The sequence below is a fragment of the Pan troglodytes genome, chromosome 1 (assembly GCF_028858775.2).
Source record: "Pan troglodytes isolate AG18354 chromosome 1, NHGRI_mPanTro3-v2.0_pri, whole genome shotgun sequence".
NCBI lineage: Eukaryota > Metazoa > Chordata > Mammalia > Primates > Hominidae > Pan > Pan troglodytes.
In genome coordinates this window covers 219,550,470-219,576,164 of record NC_072398.2, presented here as the reverse complement: position 1 = coordinate 219,576,164, position 25,695 = coordinate 219,550,470, and the positions used below count along the sequence as shown (strand labels likewise).

At 43.2% G+C, this 25,695-nt stretch overlaps 1 protein-coding gene across 12 annotated transcripts in view; it reads left to right on the top strand.

Annotated features, from left to right (window-relative positions):
• Positions 1 to 25,695, top strand: part of VPS13D (vacuolar protein sorting 13 homolog D) — a 283,384-nt gene that overhangs the window by 203,115 nt on the left and 54,574 nt on the right. For all 12 annotated transcript variants that reach the window (XM_063785968.1, XM_001145053.7, XM_009448445.5 and 9 more), the window contains one exon: positions 24,261 to 24,393. In XM_063785968.1, the coding sequence (XP_063642038.1) occupies positions 24,261 to 24,393 (133 nt within the window). The remainder of the gene's footprint in view (positions 1 to 24,260; positions 24,394 to 25,695) is intronic.

Genomic DNA, 25,695 nt, shown 5'->3' with positions numbered 1-25,695 from the left:
ACCCAGTGAGTAAACCCATGCAAAACTTTTGCATCTCTCCTGAAAGCAGAACAAGACCTGCCCCCGTGAAAAGAAAGAAATAGGGAATCCCTTTATAATTAGATTTAGTGGGCAGTGGTGAGATGTAGTAGAGATGAAACTTTAATAGACACATAGTCTTTGGGTGATGCCAAAATTAATCTAACTTTGTGGGTTAAAATGAATTTTAAAATTTTTCTAAATGTTCATATGTTTTTCTCTGTATGTTGTTAGAATTGTCATCGGGTTCTTTCTAAAGGCTGTGTGAAAGAAAAGAGCAAGTCAGGTGCGGTGGCTCACGCCTGTAATCCCAGCACTTTGGGAGGCTGAGGTGGGCGGATCACCTGAGGTCGGGAGTTCGAGATTAGCCTGACTAACTTGGAGAAACCCCATCTCTACTAAAAATACAAAATTAGACAGGCATGGTGGTGCATGCCTGTAATTCCAGCTACTTGGAAGGCTGAGGCAGGAGAGTCGCTTGAACCTGGGGAGGCGGAGGTTGCAGTGAGCCTAGATTGTGCCATTGCACTCCGGCCTGGGCAACAAGAGCAAAACTTGTCTCAAAAAAAAAAAAAAAAAAAGAAAAGAGCGAAAACATCTTTAGTACTGGTTCTTGCCCTAGGACAGAAGTGTCTGTTTGCTATACCTCTCAGTGGACACTGAAAATGTGGATGTGTCCAGTTGCCTGCTGTCCAGCAACCCTGGAAGAACTTGTGATGGCTTTGTCTTCATTATGAGAACACTTTGATCTGAACCCCTTTCCTTTTCTGAATCCTTTCCCTTTTTTTTTTTTTTTTTTTTTTTAAGACAGTCTCACTGGCTGAAGTGCAATGGCACCATCTTGTCTCACTGCAACCTCTGCTTCTTGGGTTCAGGCAATCCTCCCAACCCGGTCTCCTGAGTAGCTGGGACTACAGGTGCACACCACCACACCTGGCTAAATTTTTTTTTCTCGTAGAGATGGGGTTTCGCTATGTTGCTCAGGCTGGTCTCTAACTCCTGGGCTGAAGTGATCCTCCTGCCTCAGCCTCCCAAAGTGCTGGGATTACAGGCATGAGCCACTGTACCTGGCATCTGAGTCCTCCTTCTAAAAGGAACCCACTGCACAGCATCTGGCTGCTGCCAACAAAATGACTGCCCCACCAGCCCCACAGGTGATGAGAGTTTGCAATGGCCTTCACACCTTAGTACCTTAGTACCTTTTCTCTCCTGGTAACTTAGAATGGAAGCCCCATGGGGGCCCACGCATATCTGCGAGGGTGCACAGGCATGTGGCAGAATGAGCCAGGGGCCACCCTCTTGTTCGGGAGGTGCTGAGAGCCGGCCTGGCTGGGGGCTGTAACTGTCAGGCTGACTCCCGGCCACACTGTCCTCCTTGGAGTAGGTGCTTGAAACCTTTGCTTTTTGCCTTTTCGCTTTAATCTGGAACGCTTGGGGAAAAAAAACAAAAACAAAAACAACAACAACAAAACAGTAGACCAAATGGTGACTGAGTCCCAACCCTTCTTCAGGCCAGATGAAATCATGGTCCCTGCTGGCGCCATTCCTCCATCTCACAGCCCTCACTTGGGTTCAGACCCTCAGTCACACAGGAAGCCCCGCCACAGCTGAAGTGTTTTGTCAGAGCAAGATTGCAAAGAGTTAACACTTTTGCTTTTTCGGAAAGTTATCTGTGAAGAGTATTAGTTGTTTAATAAAGCGTGCCTGCCCTCCCGATGAACCCGCCAGTGACTCTGCAGCTGGGGTCATTCCAAGTTCACGCAGTGGACTTTTGACTGCCTTCTGTGTCTGTGAAAACAGTCGACAGCTCCTGCGGGGATCATTCATTCAGGCCTGTAACACAAAACTATTGCCAATGGGCACCTGCTGGGGCAGCTTCCCGGGAGGGCTGGGAGGAAGATACCAAACTCATCAGGCATCTGTGGAGATAAGAGCGGCAGGGGATCCACTGGGATCCCGCTAATCAGGCCTGCACTTAGACCCCACTGCCTGGCCAACAGGCTGGTGTCAGAATGTATTAGGCAGCCCTGGCCAGGATAGGATGTGAGCTAATTAAAGGCCTTTTACAAAGAGGAGGAGGTGGGGGGTGGGGGGGGGGGAGAGAGAGAGAGAGAGAGAGAGTGTGTGTGTGTGTGTGTGTGTGTGTGTGTGTGTGTGTGTGTGTGTGTGTGTGTGTAGGAGGAGGAGGAAGAAAGAAGTTTGAAGTGCATTCCCCAAATTTCCAGCACATTCTTTATTCCTCTGTTTTATCCCTCAAAACAGAAGAAAACAAATTAGAGGCTGAGCATTTGGTTATTTCTAACCTGAAATTGTCATTCATTGTGCCTGATGCCGTATTGGTTTTAACTGCTATTTCTGTGGAATTACATATACTATGAAAGACATCTATTGCCGCAGTCTCCCTGGGAACATGCTGTTGTTGAAATGCTATTGGTCAGCTGCTTGAATTTTGCCCTTTTCTCTGACTTTGACACATCAAGGCAAAAATAGGTACCTATTTGTGGTGTGTTCTAGGTTTCTCCCTTTTGCTTGGAAAATCCACTTGCCAGCTGTGAAGGGTGCTGCTGGGAGGATGAAATGAGTCAGTGCACAGCGTGTGCTCTTCAAGTTCGGTGGTTGAGGTGGCGGTGGTAGCAGCTTGGCTCTGGTTTAAAATGCCACAGCATGCACTATCTTGAAAATACTCAGTAGTCCTAGCATACAACTGGATTTTAGTTACACCTACTTAAGGAAGAAAGCTCATTTGAAAGTGTTTGATTTTCCTGTACTTTCGTTTGTTTATTTAGCCTGTGTATTCCCCCCACCCCCAGTAAGCAGCAAACTAACTTATTTATAGGCCTCAGGTGTGTTTAAATCTGTGGTATTTTCTTAATCAGCCTGATAATGATACATTTTTGAAAGCAGTTTTGTTCACACATAAACCTAAGCCTTTATTATATTATTCTGATACATTCCACATAAGCTTGTCTATGCGCAAAGAAACATTTAGATTAATCTTGTACTACATGGTAACAATCCTAGGAAATTCCAATCAAAAGCCAACAACCTGTTTCCTTCATTCTGGACTGTTGGTGGGTTTGTCTTTGTCTGTGGTCTGATAAGGAGTAACAACAATGTTAATTTTGTATTTCCTTGGCATTTGTCTCACATAATCTTTTGTCAAAGTTGACCAGTAGGCTTGTCAGGCTTGCCATGCAGTTTATGAAATAAATAGTTAGAATGGAGTAGTTAACTTAGCCCTGCGGAATATGTTAGTGTATCCTTACCGTAAGTGTTTAAAATGTTAATTACATTTATCTTTATTTCTCAGCATTGCTATACAGAAAACATGGGATAGACACTGATACTGATTGCCCAGTTGAAATAAGTTTTGAATTTAAACTAGTAACTGAATGGATAGCTTTAAAAATGGTACTAATATTTTGGGAGACTGAGGTGAGCAGATTGCTTGAACTCAGGAGTTCGAGACCAGCCTGGGCAACATGACAAAAAAAAAAAAAAAAAAACATGTCTACAAAAAATACAAAAATTAGCTGGGCGTGGTGGCACCTGCCTGTAGTCACACCTACATGGGAGGCTGAGGTGGGAGGATCATCCGAGCCTAGGAAGTTGAGGCTGCAGTGAGCTGTGTTTGCACCATCACATTCCAGCCTGGGTGACAGAGCAGGACCCTGTCTCAACAATAACAACAAAAAGATACTCATATTTATTGACTGCTTCACTATGTGCCGGGTACTGTTCTGAGTCTTCATACAAATTGATTTGTTTAATCCTCATAACGACCCTGTGGAATGCTAGTTTGTAAATGAGGATACTGACGTTCAGAGAAATTAACTAATTTGCCCAAGGTTACAAGGAGAGCCAGGCTAAGAACCGAGATTCTCTGATTCAGAGCCCGTCCTCTTAATACCAGTGCAAAAGCAGCACTCTATCTAGTAGGCTTCTTTCTCGAACCTCTCTGCGATGTATTTGCAGGGATTAACCATGTAAGGCTGTATTATCAAGGGGATACAGAGAATTTGAGTCACAGTTTAAAGTCATTTCCTGTGCTACCCTCTGTTGTATAATTAGCTCTTTTGTAGATGCTGTACCATCCAGGCCAAAGCGTGTGGCCGAAACCAGGAAATTGTTCTAACCCTGTCTGAGACACTTAGTGAAGGAGTTTTGACTTTGCTCTAACTCCACACATCGAGCTGACTATAGATTTATGTGCAAAAAGCATAACCTCATGTTAACAGGTCTATTTATTGTGTCTCTAGAGCAAGTTCACAACTATATATGGACAACTAGAAATGCCAGGCTCTGTGCTAGGCACAGGGGACACAGACATAAACAAAACAAAGCCCTCTCCCCTTGGGGTCACCATCCAGCAGGGGAGGAGGACTTGCAGCCACACACATGTGGGAAAGTGTTCCAGGTTTGAGTTTGGCGTCTGTGCGGGTTCCCGTAGGGGGATCTCAGGAAGGGGTGGACTCTTCTACCCAGGACAAGGAAGGTCTGTACAGGGGAAGGCACGCCGGTGCCCAATCCTGAAGTCCAAGGAGATGCTTGCCATGTGGACAAGAGACAGGTGGGGACAAGAGGAGGCACACAGGGAGCAGTCCCAGCAGGAGGGAGCCTGGGGTGTGCAGCAGCAGGACTAGGGAGGGGTCAGTGGAGCTTAGCAGGTGGGCCTCTGGAATGAGGAGCTGGCCTAGTGGGGAAAGACTGGCTCATTGTACATCCCTTTGTTTTCCCTTGTTTCGCCCCCACCCACCACGTGAATTTAAAGGGGAAGAGACTTAACTGAATGTTTCACTTTTTGAGCCTAGTATTGTTATTTGTCATGATTTGACCATAATCTGCATATATACAATGTTAACTATTATTTTTTTGCAAGTTTTTTTTTGTTTGTTTGTTTTTGTTTTTGAGACGGAGGTTTGCTTTTGTTGCCCAGGCTGGAGTGCAATGGCGTGATCTCGGCTCACCACAACCTCCGCCTCCCAGATTCAAGCAATTGTCCTGCCTCTGCCTCCCGAGTAGCTGGGATTACAGGCATGCACCGCCACGCCTGGCTAATTTTGTATTTTTAGTAGAGACAGGGTTTCTCCATGTTGGTCAGGCTGGTCTCGAACTCCCGACCTCAGGTGATCCACCCACCTCAGCCTCCCAAAGTGCTGGGATTACACGCGTGAGCCACTGCTCCTGGCCTTTGCAAGTATTTTTATGTGGGTAAAACAGTTATACCTTTCACTGAGCGGGCCCAAACAAACAAAAACAACAGCCTGTCACACCGTGTGTGTGTGTGTGGCGGCGGGAGGGGGGTACCCAAAAACCCTGACTCACTTTTTATATAATTAGAGCTAAAACCAAACCAAGTCATGGCTTGTTTGCAGTAGGTAGATTGCAGAGTTACCAGACTGTTCTTTCTGGCCAGAGTGACTCAGTCTAGTACAAAGTCATGAACTGCCTCCGGCATTTCTCATTAACCTAATATCTCCATCCAGAGTAGAAATTCACCCTCCCTAAAGCCCAGAGGAAACAAACTAAGGGTCCTTGTGAAAGGAAAAGGCCTTTAGACCCTAAAACAACTGATTAGAAAGGCAGGACGAAAGGAGGGAGGGGGGCATTCTTTGTGCTTTCCTGTACAATTTGGAGCTCAACAGATGAAGTGTTTGCCATTGATCCCCAAACCACATTTTGGGAAACTAACTTATCTGACCCCATTTGACTGGCCATTCAACTGTTCCACCATTTTCTTTACACAAAGCTAAACTAGATTTGAGCTAAATTTGAGAGGAAAGAGCACATTACATATGGGAATGTGGTTCATGGTTTTCTAACCCAACCCTCCCCTGCCCCATCCATTCCAATGAGTAGATTTTTCTCTGGAAATCCATCCTTTCTTTTTCCATTCAAGGCAACTAACAGTATCCAATTTTTGATTTGTAATTTTAGTTTTCCATGTATAGACTAAAAGTGGATGTTTATCTTGAGACAGGAATGACTGTTTTTCTGCAATTGTTTAGACTAAGGCTAGGTAGATTTCCTGTGGACTTCTTGGAACCTTTGAGCCCTGATGTTTTCCCTGCACTCAAAAATTACAGTGCTGGATGGCATCTTTCCAGCTGTTGGGATGGGAGACAGGCTGGGCCCTTTGACTCCTAAAATTGAACTTAGGTTGAGCTGGTTGGCAAATGTGGCAATGAAAGGGTTCCCTGAGCAAAACCTGGGAAAATATCAGTCTGGATATACTCTCCTAGCCCTGGCTTTCTTAGCACACCTTGATGTGTGTTCCGTAGCTGTCTTCCCACCCCCATCCCCTAAAACTTGAGCATCTGTAGCTCATCACTTATGTCCTGAACTCAGTAAACTGAGTCTCTGTTATAGGACTTAGAGAAATTTTCTTATACTATGGACTGAATGTGTCCCCCCAGAATTCCTATGTTGAAATTCTAACCCCAAAGGTGATGGTGTCAAGAGGTCATTGGGGGTGATTAGATCAAGGAATTGGTGCCCTTATCAAAGAGACCCCAGAGAGCTAGCCCACCCTTCTACCATGTGAGGTTACAGTGAAAAAATGGCCGTCTAGGAAGCAGGCCCTCATCAGACATTGAATCAGACACCGAATCTGCTGTCACCTTGATCTTGGACTTCCCATCCTCCAGAACTGTGAGAAACAAATTTCTGCTGTTCGTAAGCCACTCAGTTAATGGTATTTTGTTGTAGCAGCATGAACACACTGAGACAGCACATAACACAGAATGCTGTTTCTTTAAAATTTTCTTGAGTTTTTACCATGTGGTTTACTTGTCTTTTTCATTGATCCTTCCCTGTTCAGTGGGGAAACACAGATCAGCACCCAGCCCTTGCCGACCACATGAAACCTAAGATCTCACCTCCTCCTCCCTGGCAAAAGAAGAATTAGATAATGAGAGGTGTTCTGGTTTTGAGAGGAAGTTAACAAGTGTTGGGACGCTTGCACGTTAGAGCTGGCTGCCTGTGCTCTGAGTCAGAACTGAAATTTTGAGATGTAAAGAAGAACTAATATTTGATCCTCTCCTGTGTGCCAGGCATAGTGCTAGCCACTTCATAGCTTTTTGGCTATTCTTCTCCATCTCCTTTCTGCCAGTTGCTCAAATACTTTGGAGTCATCCTTGGCTCCTTTCGGTCATGCCGCATGTCCAGTCCCTCAGCAGATCCCGAATCTGAACATATCCCTCCCGCGCCCACCTTCTAGTCCTCGTTCATCTTTGGCCTGGTTTTTATTGTAGTACACTTCTCCTTCCACCCTTGCTTCCTACTACTGACATTGAACCTCAGTACAACAACTAGAGTGATCCTGTCAAAACATAACTCAGATTTGGTCACCCAGCCCCTCCAGAGGCTTCCCGTTTCACTCCACATAGAAAATTCCAGCTTGTGCAACCTCACGAAGCCCACAAGGTCAGCCTCCCGCAGGCCTTTTCTGACCTGGTGCCTCACTGTCTCACCACCTTCCACCCCTCACCAGCTCCTGCCACACTGTTCTCCTCGCTGCTTCTCAACCCTCTGCCTTCAAACGGCCACTCCAAGGTCTCTGCACTCAGTGTTCTCTTCCTGGAATGTCCTATGGCCACATGGTTTTCATCTACATTTTCTTTATCCAAATGTCACTTTCTCAGGGAGGCCCTTCCTGACATCCCCTCCCCCATCTAAAATTGCAGCCCCCTCCAGCTATACCTCTTCTCCTCCTCCCCTGTTGTTTTTCTACTTTTGTTACTGCTTTTATTTTATTTCTTTATACTATTTATTTTCTGTACAGCTATGAATACAACTGAAATGTAACATGAATTTTCATACAACATACGAATTTTGGAGGGACACACTCAGTCCATAGTATATGTAAATCTCATGAGGGCTGAAAGTTTTGTCTGTTTTGTTCACTGCTACATCCCCAGCCCTTAGAACAGTGCCTGGCAAATAGTGCTAAGTAAGTTTTTATTGGTAGGAGGGAAGAAAGGGAAGAAGGAAGGAACAGACAGACCCTTGGAGTTAGGCATTATCTCAATTTATAGATGAAGACACTGAGGCTCTGAGAAGTTTCCCAAGATCACGCAGCCAATAAGTGAAACCACTTTGAGGTCACACATTTGAACCCTAATGTGTGACCCCAGAGCTTTTCTGATTTCTACTTTACTGTGCTGTTTTCCTATGGATGCCTCACCCTCATTTATGTCTGCAGTGAATATTGGCTCTATGAATTTGTATGCACATTTGTAGTGATATGAACACATTTAAATGTTTTAAAGGGAATACTGCATCAGAATCTCTTAGCTCCCTAGATGCTGCCTGTTGGATACTCCACTAAGCTTTCTACATTGCCGCCCAAGAACAAGTGATGCCTGGGCTCCTCTGAGAGAGAGAGGCGCTGAGAAATCTGTAAGCAACCGTTACTAAATATGTTTGCCATATTTCCAGTTACATCCAGGCTTTCCAGTATTGAGGGACATCATTTTGTGTTTTGATTCCTGGCATATTTGCTATCAGTATATGCTTTGGGGGTTTTCAGTGAATGAAAAATAAGAGGTGGTGGCAGCAATAAGTGTAGAACACTCTTAAAAGATATGGCTGTAGAGGGAAGAGCAGGGCTGGAGCAGCAGCTTGAATGCGAGGGAAAGCTAAAGGCAGGTGTTTTTAAGGTTGTATAGATTAAGAGGAAGAGGCTGCAAAGATTGAAGCGATGAGAAAAGAGATGATTGACAGAGCAGTAGTAATATGCAGGACAGGGTCTTACAAGAGCACAGAAGAAGGGTTTGAATTCTTGGAAGAGTCAGTCTATTTATGCAATTTAAAGTGAAGGAAGGAGGCCAGGCGCGGTGGCTCACACCTGTAATCCCAGCACTTTGTGGGGCTGAGGTGGGTGGATCACTTGAGGCCAGGAGTTGGAGCCCAGCCTGGCCAGCATGGCAAAACCTCATCTCTACTGAAAATACAAAAATTAGCTGGACGTGGTGGTGGACACCTGTAATCCTGGCTACTCGGGAGGCTGAGGCATGAGAATCACTTGAGTCTGGGAGGCAGAGGTTGCAGTGAGCTGAGATTGTGCCACTGCACCCCAGCCTGGGCAACAGAGCGAGACTCTGCCTCAAAAAAATAAAAAATAATAAAATTAAAAAATAAAATGAAGGGAGGAAAAGATTTTTTTTTTTTTTCTTTCAAGATGGAGTTTCACTCTTGTCACCCAGGGTGGAGTGCAATGGTGCAATCTCAGCTTGCTGCAGCCTCCGCCTCCTGGGTTCAAGCGACTCTCCTGCCTCAGCCTCCTGAGTAGCTGGGACTACAGGTATGCACCACCATGCCTGGCTAATTTTTGTAATTTTAGTAGAGACGGGGTTTCGCCATGCTGACCAGGCTGGTCTCAAACTCCTGACCTGAGGTGATCTGCCCATCTCAACCTCCCAAAGTGCGGGGATTACAGGTGTGAGCAACGGTGCCCAACCAAGATTTGTTTTTCTTAGTGAAGTAAATAGCATCTGTCATTTGTATGAAATGGGGATGGAGTTGAAAAGGAATACAAAGCAAATCTCTATTGCACTCGAACCGTGTTTCAGGCACTGTCTGGCGGCGGGGGAGGGGGCAGGGTACAAAGATGACCAGGGTGGCCTCCTGTCATTAGAGCATGGACGCCAGCTTTTCAGCATTGTATGCAGCACCCCAACCAGCCTTGTGAAGAAAAGAGATATGAACAAATGGTCACATAACAGTCGGATACCCACACTCAGAAAGCCACATGCAGAGGCAGCACAGTCAGTAGAAGCAGTGGTTTGTGTGCATGGACAGGTATTCCTGAGGACCAGGTCAAAGTTGAGAAGTCACAGATTTGAAGGGTTCCTGCTGATGGCAGGAACGATAAAAGTAGTAGCTGATGTTGGCGCGACTCCATAATGAGCTGTCCCCCCACCTTGCTGCTAGATATTTCCATCTGGAGTCGCAAAGGTCTTTCTTCTTCAATCCAAATCAATACCTTTCATCTGTTGTTTTCTGTTTAAGCGATAGCAGTCATTTGCAAGATATCATTGGTGATCTAAAGTCTATGTGGAAGGAATTAACTGAAATTCATTACTTGATCAGAGAGTATTTTTTGGTCCCATCTTTATTTTGCTTCTTTTTCTTTTTTTCTTGCTTCCCAGGCAATGCATAGTCCTTATACCACTTTACCTCCATTTGCCTTCTCCTATCTTTTTTGCTGTTATTGTCATGTATTTTAGTTCTACTTATATTATGCTTAACCCTCACAAAACCTGATTTTTTTAGCTTAAATAATTGATATCCATTTAGATCTCTACACATATTTATCCTGTATATTGGTACTTTGTGAGTTTAATTTTAATAAGCTGTGTCCTTAAACTTTTTAGAGTCAGATCTCTAAAACAACACTATCTGATAGAAATTCTCTTGTCAGATTAAAAAAGTAGAAACAAGTGAACTTATTTTTAATGTTTTGATTTAACTCATTATGTTTCAAATATTATTTCAATTTGTAATCAATATGTAAAAATTGATTTATATTTTTCCCACTGTCTTTGAATTTATTATATATTTTATACATTGTATAGCATATCTTAATCTGTAGTACTAATCACCTAAGTGCTCTGTAGTGTGTCAATTTATTGGACAGTGTGGCTATAAACTAAGAGATGAAACTAAAGTTACGTGAAACAAACGTATATTGTGTGTTTCAACAGAAGAATTTCAAGTCTCTGTGGCTAACTTGTTTGAATATACAAGTTATTATAATTCTCCATTACTATTTAGTCAGCTTCTCAAAACTTTTGCTAAGTGATTGTTTCCAAGATTTCCCTTACTTTTTTTTTTTTTCTTTTCTCTGTAGACAGGGTCTGGCTTTGTCACCCAGGCTGGAGTGCAGTGGCATCATCACAGCTCACTGCAGCCTTTACGTCTCCTGGGCTTAAGCCATCCTCCCACCTCAGCCTCCTGAGTAACTGAGACTACAGGTGCCTGCCACCACGCCCAGCTAATTTTTATAGAGATGGAGTCTTGCCATATTGTCCAGATTGGTCTTGAACTCTTGGGTTCAAGTCATCCTCCCACCTCGGCCTCTGAAAGTGCTGGGATTACAGGCATGAGCTACCATGCCCAGCCCGAGGTTTATTTCTTAAATTGAATTCTGCCTTTGGTAGCATGCTTAGAAAACAAGTTCCATTACATTTTTTAAATTGTAGAAGAGTTGATCATTAGAATATTGCGTAGTATATGTTCAGTTTAAAGAACGATGAAATGAAAACAAGGACCTAGCACTTAGCTTAGACAGTAGAATATACCAGTACTTTTCAAGCCTTCCGGGTGACATCTTCTTCCTACACTTTATACCCTGAGGTGTTCACTGTCCTGAATATTGTTTTAATCAAATCTTTCTCTTCTGTTTACAGTTTTACCCAACATATATTTTTAATTCTGCCTGTTTTTAACTCACATAAGTCATATTAAATATATTCTTTTGTGACCTTTTGTCACTTACTGTGACATTTTTTGAGATTCATTCATGTTGATATATGTAGCTGTAGTTCATTCATTGTCACTGCTGTATAGTATTCCATTGCAGGAATGTGCTACAGTTTATTTATTTTACTATTAGACATTTGGACTGTTCCAGTGTTTTTGCTGGCATGAACTGATGTTGTTACAAATATTCTTGTTCATGTTTCCTGGAACACATATAAAAGTCTCTCCATTATGGGAGTTACTTGATTAGAGAGTATTTTTTGGTCCCATCTTTATTTTGCTTCTTTTTCTTTTTTTCTTGCTTCCCAGGCAATGCATAGTCCTTATACCACTTGACCTCCATTTGCCTTTTCCTGTCTTTTTTGCTGTTATTGTCATGTATTTTAGTTCTACTTACATTATGCTTAACCCTCACAAAACATGATTTTTTTTTTTTTTTGGCTTAAATAATTGATATCCGTTAGATCTCTACACATATTTATCCTGTCCGCGTCTTTTATTCTTTCTTTGCCTATCCATACCTCCATCTGGGCCCTTTTCCTTCTGCTAAAGAACTTCCTTTTGTGGCTCTTATGGCAATGAATTATCTCAGATTTGTTTTGTTTTGTTTTGTTTTTTTCTTGAGATGGTCTTGCTCTGTTGCCCAGGCTGGAGTACAGTGGCACAATCTTGGCTCACTGCAACCTCCACCTCCTGGATTCAAACGATTCTCCCACCTCAGCCCCCTGAGTAGCTGGGATTGCAGGCACCCGCCATCGTGCCCGGCTAACTTGTATATTTTTTTAGAGACAGGGTTTCACCATGTTGGCCAGGCTGGTCTTGAACTCCTGACCTCAGGTGATCCGCCCGCCCATCCCAAAGTGCTGGGATTACAGGTGTGAGCCACCGCGCCCAGCTTCAGGAAACATCTTTCTTTCACCTATATTTTTGAAAGATATTTTTACTATGTTTATTCTTTCAGTCTTTTATGATATCATCCCATTGTTGTTCCATCCATTTCTCTTGAAACAGCTTTCAGTATTATTGTTTGTCCTTCAAAGGTAATGTGTCCTTTTTTTTCTTTGACAACTTCAAGATTTACTCTTTGTTTTTAGTTTCTATTAATAATCTGCCTTGATATGATTCTCAGGCTTGGGATTTGTAGAACTTCTTGAATTTGTAGTGAAGTCTTTGGACGATTTTGGGAAACTCTTGGCCAGCGTCACTTTAAATATTGTTTCTGCCCCCTTTTTTTTCTTTCTTTTCCTTCTGTGACTCCAGTTATGCAGAATTTGGACCTTTTTTACTATGTCACTTACACCTCTCATGCTCTTTTCTGTATTTTCACCCCCTTGGTTTTTCTTCATGTTTCATATGGATATTTTTTACTACCTCATTTTCTAGTTTGCTAATTCTGTCGACTCTGCTGTTTCACCATTTACTAAAATCTTAATGTTAGTTTTCTAGTAAAACTGTCCATCTTATTTTTCTTCTGAAGATAGTAATCATACTATACCAGTGATTAATCTTGTATTTTTTTTCTTAGTCTTCAGTCATTTAGTCCTGTTTTCTTACATATCTGGAAATTTTAATTGAATGCCTGACATTGTATAAGAAAGATTTTAGAGGTTCTGGCCAATGTTATTTTTCTCCAGAGAGGAGTTAAACTTCTTCTTTCCTTCTACCTCAGATACCCAGTTTTTAAATTTTCCCCCATGCATACCTCCCCTGCATTTTTAACCTTTTATTTGCAGCGAGGGGTAAATATTAGCAGGAGTTTCCCAGAGGGACTTGTATTTTCGAAAGGATCAAAGCCTGATGCTTAAAGGGAAGAGTCTAGAGGAAGGATTCCTTTTCTTGGGATAGACAATAGAAAGACGAGGTCAGAGACAGTATGTGTGAGGTAGAAAGTAATCAGCTTCAACCCCTGGAATCACAACAGAGGACTTAAGGAAACTGAGTCCTGAAGAATCCGTTCTGCTTAAGCAGGAAAGTCGGTGAATCTTTTTTATAAACAAGGGTTAATTAGTTCTCTTCTAAGTAAAAAATACATTGAACCAGATCTCTCATTTTCCTATCTTTCTAGTCGTTGAAGGTTTTCTCTTAAAATCAACAAAAGGCATCAGGATAGGCCGTGTAGCCACCTTTGGAAAGGGCAGATGTTGAGTTAAGTGGATTCTGTTCTCTTCCATAGTCCAGGACTTTTCAGACCTGAAATCAGTTAACCTGGAGATGACTAATTCAGGCTCAAGACACCAGATCTGCTGGAAGTAGATGGGTGTGAATTTTTAATGTCCTTTCCCAGGTCACCCTTTGTGGATTGAGAGATAGCAAAGGTTGGAATGCCGACTGAAAGGCCACTGAGGAATCCAAGGGACATCCTAGGCAAATCCTAGGCAAAGACCAGAGGTTTCTGAGGAACTGTTGGGAAGTAGCTAAGCTGCAAGTTTATTTCTGTTTTAGCCCATCTGAAAAAAAATGGGAACATTTGAGTTCATGTTTAAAAGAACCTTCTTTTGACCTTTCATTTGAGCCTGGGATCAAGCCAGTTTTCTAAAGGAATGAGACAGGACTTAATTTAAGTACCTGAGATTTGAACTACCTCCCATTCCCATTCTACCTCCTCCGCAAAAGACTGGTTCAACTGCTTTGTTCTCCCAGATGCTAAAGACCGGTTCCCAATTGGTGGTCTTACCCAGATACATGACACTTGTGTATAAATAACTTCCCTGGACATTGCTAGAAGTGAAGTATCAGCTTTGCATATGTAGCTTTCCCAAAATGCAGGTCTATCCTACCCACCACCATGAAAAGTTAGTTGTTAGAAACAATAGCTTAGTTTCCACTGTGAATGGTGTATTACTCTTAGATGGGTCAGGGGTATTTTGAATAGCGGAAGACTGGCAAAGATCAGCTGGACATGGTGGCTCACACCTGTAATCCCAGCACTTTGGGAGCCAAGGCGGGCGGATCATGAGGTCAGGAGTTTGAGACCAGCCTGGCCAGCATGGTGTGAAACCCCATCTGTACTAAAAATACAAAAATTAGCCAGGCATGGTGTCGCGTGCCTGTAATCCCAGTCACTCAGGAGGCTGAGGCAGGAGAATTGCTTGACCCTAGGAGGCTGAGGTTGCAGTGAGCCAAGATCATGCCACTGCACTCCAGCCTGGGTGACAGATCAAGACTCGCTCTCCAAAAAGAAAAAAAAAAAAAGAACAATGGCAAAGATCAAGAGGAATGAAGATTGAACCAGATGAACTTTCAAAATCTTTTTTTACCCTAGGAGCATGGTTGGTTTTGCCTGCTTTCTCTCTATAGTTCTCTTACTCTCCATAGTCCTCTTTCTTTCCATATCCCCATATATTTGTATCTCCATATATGTCCATTACTGGTACATGAAACAGGCCTTTCCAGAGCAGTAGCTTCTTTTGGAGTTAGTTTGCTTGACCAGACCAGCTCTAACTTAGCAAATGTTTTAGCTTTGGTGTTCTGTGTCCTTCAGGAAATCATTCTCCTATAAGAAGCTGGGGTGGAAGAGGAGACCTCTCCTCCATAGACAGCACCTCTTGAAATCACTGGTCCCAATCTCCACCCCAGTCTGGCCTCCATCTTTCTTCCTAGTATAAATGGTGCATACTAGTAATGTAAGCTGGTGTGGTGTGATGTGATCCACATAACGGACATGTACCAAGCCTCCTATTTCTTTGGGGCCTGTTTCAGATTGTCAGAGTAGTAGCTTTGGGAAAAGAAGTAGATTCTAGGCCACATGGCCTCCGGAAAGGTCTGGGTGATGGAAGTGGGCCAGGTGTCTGAGTTACGGATATGGATCAAGAAAGAACACTGGAGCCTGACTCCTCTTTCTTGTCCAGATATTTGCATGTAATTTTTCAGAAATTTTTTAATATACTTTTGTCAGCTGCCTTCCTTTGTCAGTTCTGCTACTTGGGAGAGAAAAGAGATATGCCTGATATCTCTGTATAATTTTCACTGGCATTTAGGAAGGAATTTTTCTACGAAGACAGTAGCAAAAGTCATGGTTGGGTTACCTCTCTAGGTTACCCAGTATCACACATAGATACTTAGCAGACTTTTGCTGGAAATGCTCATGGTCTTTCCAGCTTTATCTGTAAAATGAGCATAATAATACTACCTCACATGATTGTTGTGAGGATTAAGCTAGTTAAATATTTCATTGATGAGAGGCCCCAAAGACAGTGGCTGGCACATGACGAACGTTGTTGGCTGATGCTTATGATTCCAGAAGTTCCGCTGTGGTCTTCAGTACTTGGAAGTTTGCCCTTACCTACTCTGCTACACACTCATCTAAAACTTAATTTATTTAAAGAAATAGTTGGGAACGGATTTCTTTCTAAAAACCTCAAAAAACTTATTCCAAACCCTTGAAAGCTATTTTACTTTTGCCACAAGAAGCTCAGCTTATACTGGTGCCCAGCATCTATGATTATTCTCTCTGATGTCATCAACCTCCTTTCTTCTAAGCCTTTGGCATTAAAGTGAATATATTTATTCATTTGAAACAAGTACAAAGTACTTTGTAAGAATGGAGGTCTTGTGACTAGGAAGGAGATCATCTTGAGCTTCTTTTCTGTTGAGGAATGTTCGGTTTCATTTCTGAAGTTCTGTATTTTGCGATTTTAATTGACATATTTATGCTTTCCTTTGTTCCAGAATGGGCATGAGGTGATTTCCGTAGTTTAGGATGAGACATGCAAGATTCAGTGGGGGAGAAAGAGGAGGGAGCCGGAGAGCACTCATTGGAAGAAAGGATAGGATTTCCAGTAATAACCCTTTGATTTGTGTTTTTTTTCCAAGTGCTTTCGTAACCAAGGTCGCCGTGGGTAACTCCATGGGTGGTGTTCTCCCTGTTTTGTAGATGAAGACACTGATCCTAAAGAGAGTGTGTCTTTTGCTAATGTTCACCCAGCTGATACTAATGACAAGAGTTGGCATCAGGACTCTGCTTTTGAGAGCCTGTGTGTTTTCTTGGAGTTGAAATAAGTTATCTACTAAATCAGGCTTTATGGTGTGACCACCATAGAGGGAATTTTTTTTCCTGCATTATAATCTATCTCCTGGTTCAGTACTGAGGCACAAGCTATTTATGCATATTGAAAAACCTTGTTAGGATGGCAAAACTGGAGCTCTCATGGGGTGGGAAGGCATATTCCCCATGGCCAGTGCTAACTGTATGGAAACCTGTCTTCAGGCTTCCCTCTGCATGCTTCATGGGGTTTCAGCAACAGACAAGTAGGGGCCTGGCATTTTCCACATAAGCATACACCCCTTCTGCCAAAAAGTCCTACACTGGGTCCTAGCTGATGAAGAGCTGAAAGGCAGGACACAATTCCATCCACAGCTGGGCTTCAGGATTCATCCTTCCTTCATAATTCTTTATAATCAGTGTGGAAAAACTATAGGGAAAATAGGATTTGACTAAGCCCCGACTTCTCTATGTTGAAGATCAGTTGTCTTGATTCTACCTGTGTACATCCTGCTTATTTCTGCGGTTTTTACTTTATAGCATACTCCACCAATCCTTTTTAAGGAAAAAGCAAAATCCTATTATGGGAATGCTTCAAACCACTCTGAGCTTCCAGATTAATCTGAAACAGCATCTGAGTTCACAACTGGGTCAGAGTTGCAGAATAGCAAGAGAAACTTGCCAGTTCAGCAGGCGTGTGTCTTGGGTTAGTTAAGACAGCAGGACAGTCCTGAGACCTGACTTCCTTGCATGTGTTTCAACCTTGGGTGCTGAGATAATTCTGGGTGGCTTTAGATAACTTTGTTTCTTAACTGAAAAAGGAGTGTCTGTTGCCTGATAAGTGTTTATCCGTGAAATAGCAACATGGTGTGCATCTTAGGGTAGGAGGGCTTTTAGATCTCCAGAGACCAGGAAAAAAAAAAAAAAGCAAGGTCATTGGCTTAGGCATATTACTGGAATTAGGATGTCAGTCCCAACTTTAAAATGCCTGTATTGTTTTTATTCAGGGTCCCCTTTCTGGATTCCTCCCCTTTTTTTCTCTTTGCCTTAAGGGCTATACATAATCCATAACCAAGTAGAACTGAAAACAGACAAAAGCACTCCTCTTCTAGTGGATAGAAATCTGGAATCCAGAAATGCTTCCTTCTTGCCAAACCTCAACTTGTTCCGTGCCTTTTTTTTTTTTTAAATGCCTCTTCCCAGCCTCCCCACCCCTTCGTGATTTGGCTGAGTGAGGACTAGCTGTTTGGTTTGCCTTTTATCAACAATAGATATTCACTGCTTTTCAGGTCACATTTTCCTTTAGCTCTTCTCTGTTTATGAGTATCACGAAAGGGTTCTTCAACATCAAGGCAAAACTCACACTCAGAATACTTTTTAACTGTGGATATTTTGACAGTATGAAACAGAAGTCAGTGGTGAAGACTTTCGTTTTGAAGTGACTTAGGTCCTACATGACTCAAAGGTGGTTTTCCTAGTAGTATACCAGCAGAGTTGAAAATGACTCTGAAGTTGAAAGTCCCATACTACTTCTAAGAAACTTGTAAAAAGTGTTGGCCAAATGCTACACCAAACATTTTGCATTAATTATTCTCTTAACTCTTCAAAACAGTCCTTTGCAGGCCAGGCTCGGTGGCTTATGCCTGTAATCCTAGCAGCTTGTGGGGCCGAGGTAGGCAGATCACATGAAGCCAGGAGTTCAAGACCAACCTGGCCAACACGGTGAGACCCTGTCTCTACTAAAAATACAAAAATTAGCCAGGCGTGGTGGCACACAACTGTAATCGCTGCTACAGGAGGCTGAGGCATGAGAACCGCTTGAACCCGGGAGGTGGAGGTTGCAGTGAGCTGTGATCGCACCACTGCACTCCAGCCTGGGTAACAGAGTGAGACTCAGCCAGCAAAAAAAAAGAGCAATCCCTTACAGTAGAAAGTGTGTGATTTTAGCAGATGGATAAACTGAGGTTCAGAGAAATTAAGCCTCTTCCACCAGCATGCGTGTTTGGTAACTGTCGGGGTAAGATTTGATTCCTTTGCTCCTGCTTGTTTGACTACATCATGGCGACTCCCACAAAGTTCATGGCAGCCTTACTTAGAGGCACAATAGATAGTTGGGTTTTCCAAATTTATGAGTTCAGACATAGCTTATTGCAGACAATGCTGATTAGAATTAGAGCTGTGCTGGTAGCTGAGGTTTGCAGCTGTACAACCTTGTATAGTCTCTGACTTGTGGTGGTTTAACTTACGATTTTTTGACTTGACGATGACACAAAAGCTATATGCATTCAGTAGAAACTGTACTTCAGATTTTGAGTTTTGATCTTCCTGGGCTGGTGACATGTGATCCGATTCTGTCGCAGTGCTGGGCAGCAGCAGCCGCAGCTCCTAGTTAGCCACGTGATCATGAAGAGGGAACAAATACTCTACAGTGGGCCCTGCTGCCAGATGACTTCGCCCAGCTGTCAGCTAATATAAGTGTTCCGGGCGTGTTTAGATATGTTAGGTGTATGAAATTCATTTTTACTTACAGCCTTTTCAACTGAAAAATGGGCTTACCCGGACGTAATCCCATCATAAGTCAAGGAGCATCTGTACTTGGAAGAATATAAAACTTCTCCATCACACTATGGAGTCCTGCCACTTCTCTCTCTTTTCCTGTTGTATTTGGTTACCATCTTCCCTGGTGACAAGGAAGATACTGCCACCAGCAATTACTCAGTGAGGCAAAGATATTAAAGAGGAAATTTCCATTAGGTAAATAACTGTGAAAGAAGAACCCAAGAGAAGGGAGAGAAATTCAAGCCCCAGCTCCTGTTACACTGGCCAAATGCCTTTGGCACCCCATGCTTGCTGAAGATCATAAAAGGGTCAGGTAAACTGATCGGACAGAACAGAGGAACACAGTGTGAATTTTTTCCCTTGCCCCATTCCAGTGTCTACTTGAATTTCGGTTTTAGAAAATTAACCTTCGGAGCCAGGCCCCAAACCCACGCTAATTTGCAGTGTCTCCATTTGTGTAGACAATGAGATTATTTTGGGAAGGAGGGTGTTGACAGAGTGTGTGTTAGCTATTCAGTAGAACTGGCATCTTGAAGTGCTTCTGAGATTTTGACCCCCTTGCTGAAAATATTGCTTTATAGAAGTTAATGACTTTGGACTGTGGCCAGAATTCACAAGTATGGCATGTGTTGAAGTGAAAGGAAGGGGAAAATCATTGTCTTTGTGAGTGTAACACTAGATTTTCTGAAGGACATTTTGTTCCTTGGAACCTTTCATTTTAGCTAGAACAACATGCACTTGAAGCCTTAAGTATTTTGTGGACTTGAGATTGCTACAAAATGAGGTAGGCAGACTTAAGTCTGCAAATGCTCCTTCTGGTGTTAAGGTATTATAACCAAAGAGTTACAAATTGTCTGCAGATTACCTTCCACTTGCTAGTCGCTTTCCCAGTTTAGAAGCCTAGCACACCCTGGTGCTGTTATGCCCTGCTGCAGATAGCTTCCACTTTGCTGAGGGGATATGCCATGCCAGATGCTTTACGTGCACACTATCCCTGAATCCTCAAGACAGTCCTGCAGAATCTGATTATTCCCATTTTGCATATGAAGAAGTCAAAGTTTAGATAACGTAATACTGTTTTTATTGAATGTCTCATATGTATCAGGCTCTGTGCTATGTGCTTTACCTGTATTACCTAATCCTTACAGCATCTTTGTAGGGAATATTTGTATCCCCATTTTGAAAAGGAGGAAAACAGAGGCCCGCAAAGGTTACTTGTCTGTGATCTCATAGCTGTTGGGTGTCACAGTCAAAATTCAAACTCAGGTGTGATTATCTTTCTATTACGCCACATCCATACTTCCCTACTGAGGTCTTGAAGGCAAGAGACAGAAACCACTTCTGATTTCTGATTCTCTGTCTCTAGCCTGCCGTACAAGTAGGGCTTCTGCACATGTTGGATTGCTTGGTTGACTGGATGTGTAGTGGATTTGTACTTGCTCATATCGGGACTCATTTCTCCTTCGTCTGAATAATCTGGACCTCTACCTCCAGGCTTTACTTGTCACAAGACAGTGGGAGGATGGGATCATGAAGGATGGCCTGGGCCAGTCACTCCCTACATGATGGCGTAGCTCTTTTGGGTATCTCTGCCCTGTTTTGATGACCATCTTCAAAGTCAAGGACCTGGGTAAAATAGTGCTTCCAAGCTTCAGAGAAGAGCAAGGCCAGAGGGCACCCATGATGAGCACCACTGGAATTCCCTCCCTCCACAGCCCACTTGTTTTCTGCTGTCTTTGAGGGAGAAATAATGGCTGGGCAGTACTTACCTTCCCACTGAGGTGGGGAATGGGGTAGAATTAAGGATGCCTAACTAAATGCCTCCATAGTAAAAGGAGGCCACATGCTTTATGGTAGCCTGGATTCAATACTCAGAGTGCAGTGAACTGGCCCAGGGCCCTGCCTTTACCACTGTATCCATCATCTGGCTGGCTTTGGTTTAGTTTCTGTAAAACGTCTTTCCCAGTAAAATCTGATTAACTACTCATCAATACAGGTTTGGTTGGATCATAGATTTCAACATCTACTCAAGTTTTCTGGGTTCTCAAAGCTGTATTTCTAGGGGTGAAGACTTTTGTAATGGTTGACTGTTAACAAGTGGCAAAGGACAAGTCTAGTTGGCTTGCATAAGCAATTTTTTATGGACAGAGAAACAGGAATTCAGACAGAAGTCCTACAGTAAGTTGAGATAGGTGTAGGTACCTTTCCATGGCAAAGGTCTTCATCTTATGGAAGAATCCAGCATTAGAGGGAAGAATGATCTCTTAGGTCATCTCATCCCATCCTCCTTGGGTCAATACATTGTCTTTGTATAGAGAACACCCAGGACCCAGTTGGTGCTGGGGAGCTGAGGCTGCCACAGCAGACTTAGTTGGAAATTAAGCTTTTGGCATAGGCTCACTCATCAACTTTGGATATTAATTGATGGGAGTAGAAGAAGAGGGAGTGATATTGGGTATTCTGCCTAGATTATTCTCCCATATTCTCTTGGGGTGGGGAGTATTATAGGATTTTTAACTTCCTCCTAGTTAGCTGCCAGCGATAGGTAAAGAGCACTTTACCCTATCTGTCTTCCAAGAAAGAGAATGTAAGCTCTTAGAAAGAATATAAGAGCTTGAGAGAAACAGGAAAGACCTGAATAAGACCCTGAATTGGCTGCGGTGCTCCTGGGTCTCTTCAGGTGGAGATGTGTCCCCTGGAGACACACAGGACATGGGCACACGTCACATAACTGTGGTTCTCACAGCGTCTGGGGCACCAGAGAGACACGTTTTTGTCCAGAACCTGAAGAACGCTGGCAGCCTACATAATTCTAAACATAGCAGGCACTCTTACTGATTCTTTCCAAAACAAAGGTCACATTTCCTTTCTGTGTAGTTTGTGTCCTGGGTTCCTGCTGACTGTTTTGTGTATACGATTGTTGCCTTCTCAAAGAGACTGTCAGTTCTTGAGGGCAGGGTTCAAGGCTGCTGTTTGTTTGTGTTCTTCAGCAGTACCTAAATCTGTCCTGGGCTCAGAGGAAGTATTTAGTAAAGACATTCTACCTTGGGTTGTAGGTCACACAGTGCCAGAGCTGGAAAGGATTTTGGAAATCGTAGAGTCCAACACTCTAATTTTGTAAGTGGTACCACTCCAAAAACTTACTTGGGAGGCTGGTGTTTATCTGCTGGAAAGAGAGGATTTTATTATGTTGAACTATAGTGCAAATGACCATAATTCTAAACCTTCGACAGGCTTCCCTCAAACACTGCAAGCATGTTCCTCCTTGGACTAGTAGCAGAGTAATAAGAACAGTAAGAATGCTAACTAGATACCAGGCCCCCGAGCCATTGTCATGAATGCTTCCAGCCACATGACAAAGTAGGTACTCTGGCTATTCTCCAGATGCAGAGGAGGCTCAGAGGTAGGTGACCTCGCTCAGGGTCATGTAGTTACCAGAATGGTCGAGGGAGGACTGAAGTTTGGTCAGATGCCCCAGCTTGTGGCCCTTCTCCTATGCTGTGGTAACTCTCAGATGGGGTCTCTGACTGATGCCACTCCTTAGTGATTCACGGTGCTAGCTTTGCAGCGTCGTGTGGTGTTTCCAGTTGTCCTAAAGGAAGTTATTAATTCTCATTAACTTTAATTCTCTCATTAGACAGGCAGTGATATGGAAGGCAAGGCAGAAAGCAAACAAATAATGATAGGGGTTACATCTCCAGAAAGGTCAGGAATCACTGCCCTAGGTTGTAAAATATTTGGACTGAGTAAAAGGCATGAGTCTTCCCATAGCTTCTTCCAGGAACTGTTGCTTTACATGGAATTGCTGCTGTGTTCACTAGTCCCTCTTCTGTGCCCAGAACTCACGTGTCACTTGTGTCAAGAATCCTCATGACTGAGGTTTCCAGGGCAGATCTGATCTGTGTAACACACACCCTAACCCCCTTGCCAAAGGAGAATGAAATAGGCCCCTAGATGGCCACCCAGTTCCTGGGCCTTCCAGGCAGGCAGCTTGCCTTGAGGCTTTCCCCTGAGCCTTGTATCTAAGGAACATTCCTGTGAGTTTTCTAGGAGGTTAGTCCTGGGTCATTGGCACTTAAACCACTTGTTTTGGTAGATCCTTCCTGAGAAGGTTAATTATATATTTGATATCCTTCTCTTTTTATGCCTGAATGATGAAGATAAGTACTCTGTGGTTTATTAACTGTCACTTTAAACCTTTTCAGATTGTCTTGTGACAAAACAGAGTTTTATGTCCTTTTTATCCCAGCTTTGATGGATGAGACAGCTTTTCTGGTTAAAGTATGCCAGGATAAATAAAATCTCTGAATTGTGGAAAGGGTGGGTTTGCATTTGAAATCATGAGTTCAAGTCTGCCACCTCCTATGAACGGTGACCTAACCTGTTAATCTTTCCATCGATTTCGTTTTTGGCTTTTGACAAATGGAGCTTGGCACCTCATAGGTACTCAGTAATTATTGAATAAATGAAAGACAGCATTACTGGAGGGAGTTTGATGTCTCCAAATATTTGACACCAAACCCTAAAGCAACAATCTGACACATTTCCTGTTTTGAATTCCACTAATTCTTAGAGCAAAGAGCCTATGTTCTTACCATGATACAGTCCTGAAGCTCACTTCTCCTCCCTCAAGACTATTTTGTTATACCTCTGATTTTTTCAGTAAATTTGGAGTAGTATTCTGGAAAGTGAATGTCATTAAAGATTTTTAGTAGTCGCTTTGCAAAGCCTAGTGTCCTCCATTGTATGCATCCCCCAATTGGTATGTGTCCAGTCCTTTTGAGAACCACTCACCTGGGGCAGACAGTATAGGTAACTGCATTTAAAATATTTAAATTTATTTATATTTAAATTATTGGCCAGGCACAGTGGCTCACGCCTGTAATCCCAGCACTTTGGGAGGCCTAGGTGGGCAGATCACTTGAGGTCAGGAGTTCAAGACTAGCCTGACCAACATGGTGAAACCCCATTTCTGCTAAAAATACAAAAATTAGCCAGGTGTGGTGGTACACACCTGTAGTCTCAGCTACTCGGGAGCCTGAGGCAGGAGAATCACTTGAGCCTGGGAGGCAGAGGTTGTGATGAGATGAGATCACACCACTACAGACCAGCATGGGCTTATCTAAATGTATTTAATTTAAATTTATTTAAAGTAATTCAAATAGTAAAAATAGTGCTAAGACTTTAAAACTCTTCTCCTGCTTTTAACTCCTTCTAGTTTGCTGGAACATTATCAGATGGCTTAGGGAAGACGATGGACAATCGGCATCAGTCAGAGCGGGAGTACATCAGGTACCATGCAGCCACAAGTGGTGAACACCTTGTAGCCGGCATCCATGGCCTGGCTCATGGTAAGTCCTGGGTGACATCAGGCTCTGCTGCTGCTGGTCCTCAGAGGCGCCTTTGTATCAATCTGATTGCAGCTATAAAAAAAGAAAGCTGGGCCGGGTGCGGTGGCTCATGCTTGTAATCCCAGCATTTTGGGAGGCCTAGGAGAGCGGATCATGAGGTCAGGAGTTTGAGACCAGCCTGGCCAACACAGTGAAACCCCGCCTCTACTAAGAATACAAAAATTAGGCCAGGCACAGTGGCTCAATCCTGTAATCCCAGCACTTTGGGAGGTTGAGGCGGGTGGATCATTTGAGGTCAGGAGTTTGAGACCAGTCTGGCCAACATGGTGGAACCCTGTCTCTACCAAAAATACAAAAATTAGACAGGCATGGTGGTACACGCCTGTAGTCCCAGCTACTCGGGAGGCTGAGGCAGGAGAATTGCTCGAACCCTGGAGGCAGAGGTTGCAATGAGCTGAGATCGTGCCACTGCACTCCAGCCTGGCAACAGAGCAAGACTCCAATTCAAAAAAAAAAAAAAATGCTGAGAACAGAGGAAATCCTGTGTTGGTGTACCTGATAGCCTTCCAAGCTCTCTTACTTTATCCTCCTTGCAGTTGAAATACGACAGCCGGTGAGAACTCCTCATTCGCTTTCTGAATGTTGTGCACATTGCAATTCCTTTTCGTTCTCTGGCTTCTGTTCCCAAAGTATCATAAGGTGTAATCAACCAGACCTGTTCTTAGAATTGTAGCTGCTACTTCTCTTAGAATTGTAACCTCTGCCTTCTCCTTACTGATCATTCCTTCCAAAGAAATTGAAATGGGGAATTTGTGGCCAGGTTTGTAGCCCAGGTGTTTTTTAGTTTTGCATAAATGTGCATTCACTAAAATTATAAATTTATTTGCCTAAGAGATGTTGGTGATGGCATGAATGCATTTGGTCTCTGACTTTGAATTCTTTTAATGCTTTAATTCTGAGTCATTTGCCTTTTGTTGCATTTTTCTTAACAATTTCTTAGTACGGCATCCAAGGCCCTTGGAACTATAAATCCAGCCAATTTTCCAACCACCATCCCTCAGCCATGCTGCACTTTGGCCACACAGAGCTATGTACTGCTTCCCAGGTGTGCTTCCAAGTCCTTGCTCACACATGGTCCTTCTGCTCTCCCTCCTCTGCCTCATTTCCTTGTCTATCAAAATCCTACTCAGCCTATAAGTCCCAACTCAATACATTTTCCCAGCTGGATTGTCCCTGTTAGAGTTAATGACAGAGCACAATCTGGGTTGTGTATGTCACCAGCTGTGTACATCTGATAGATTG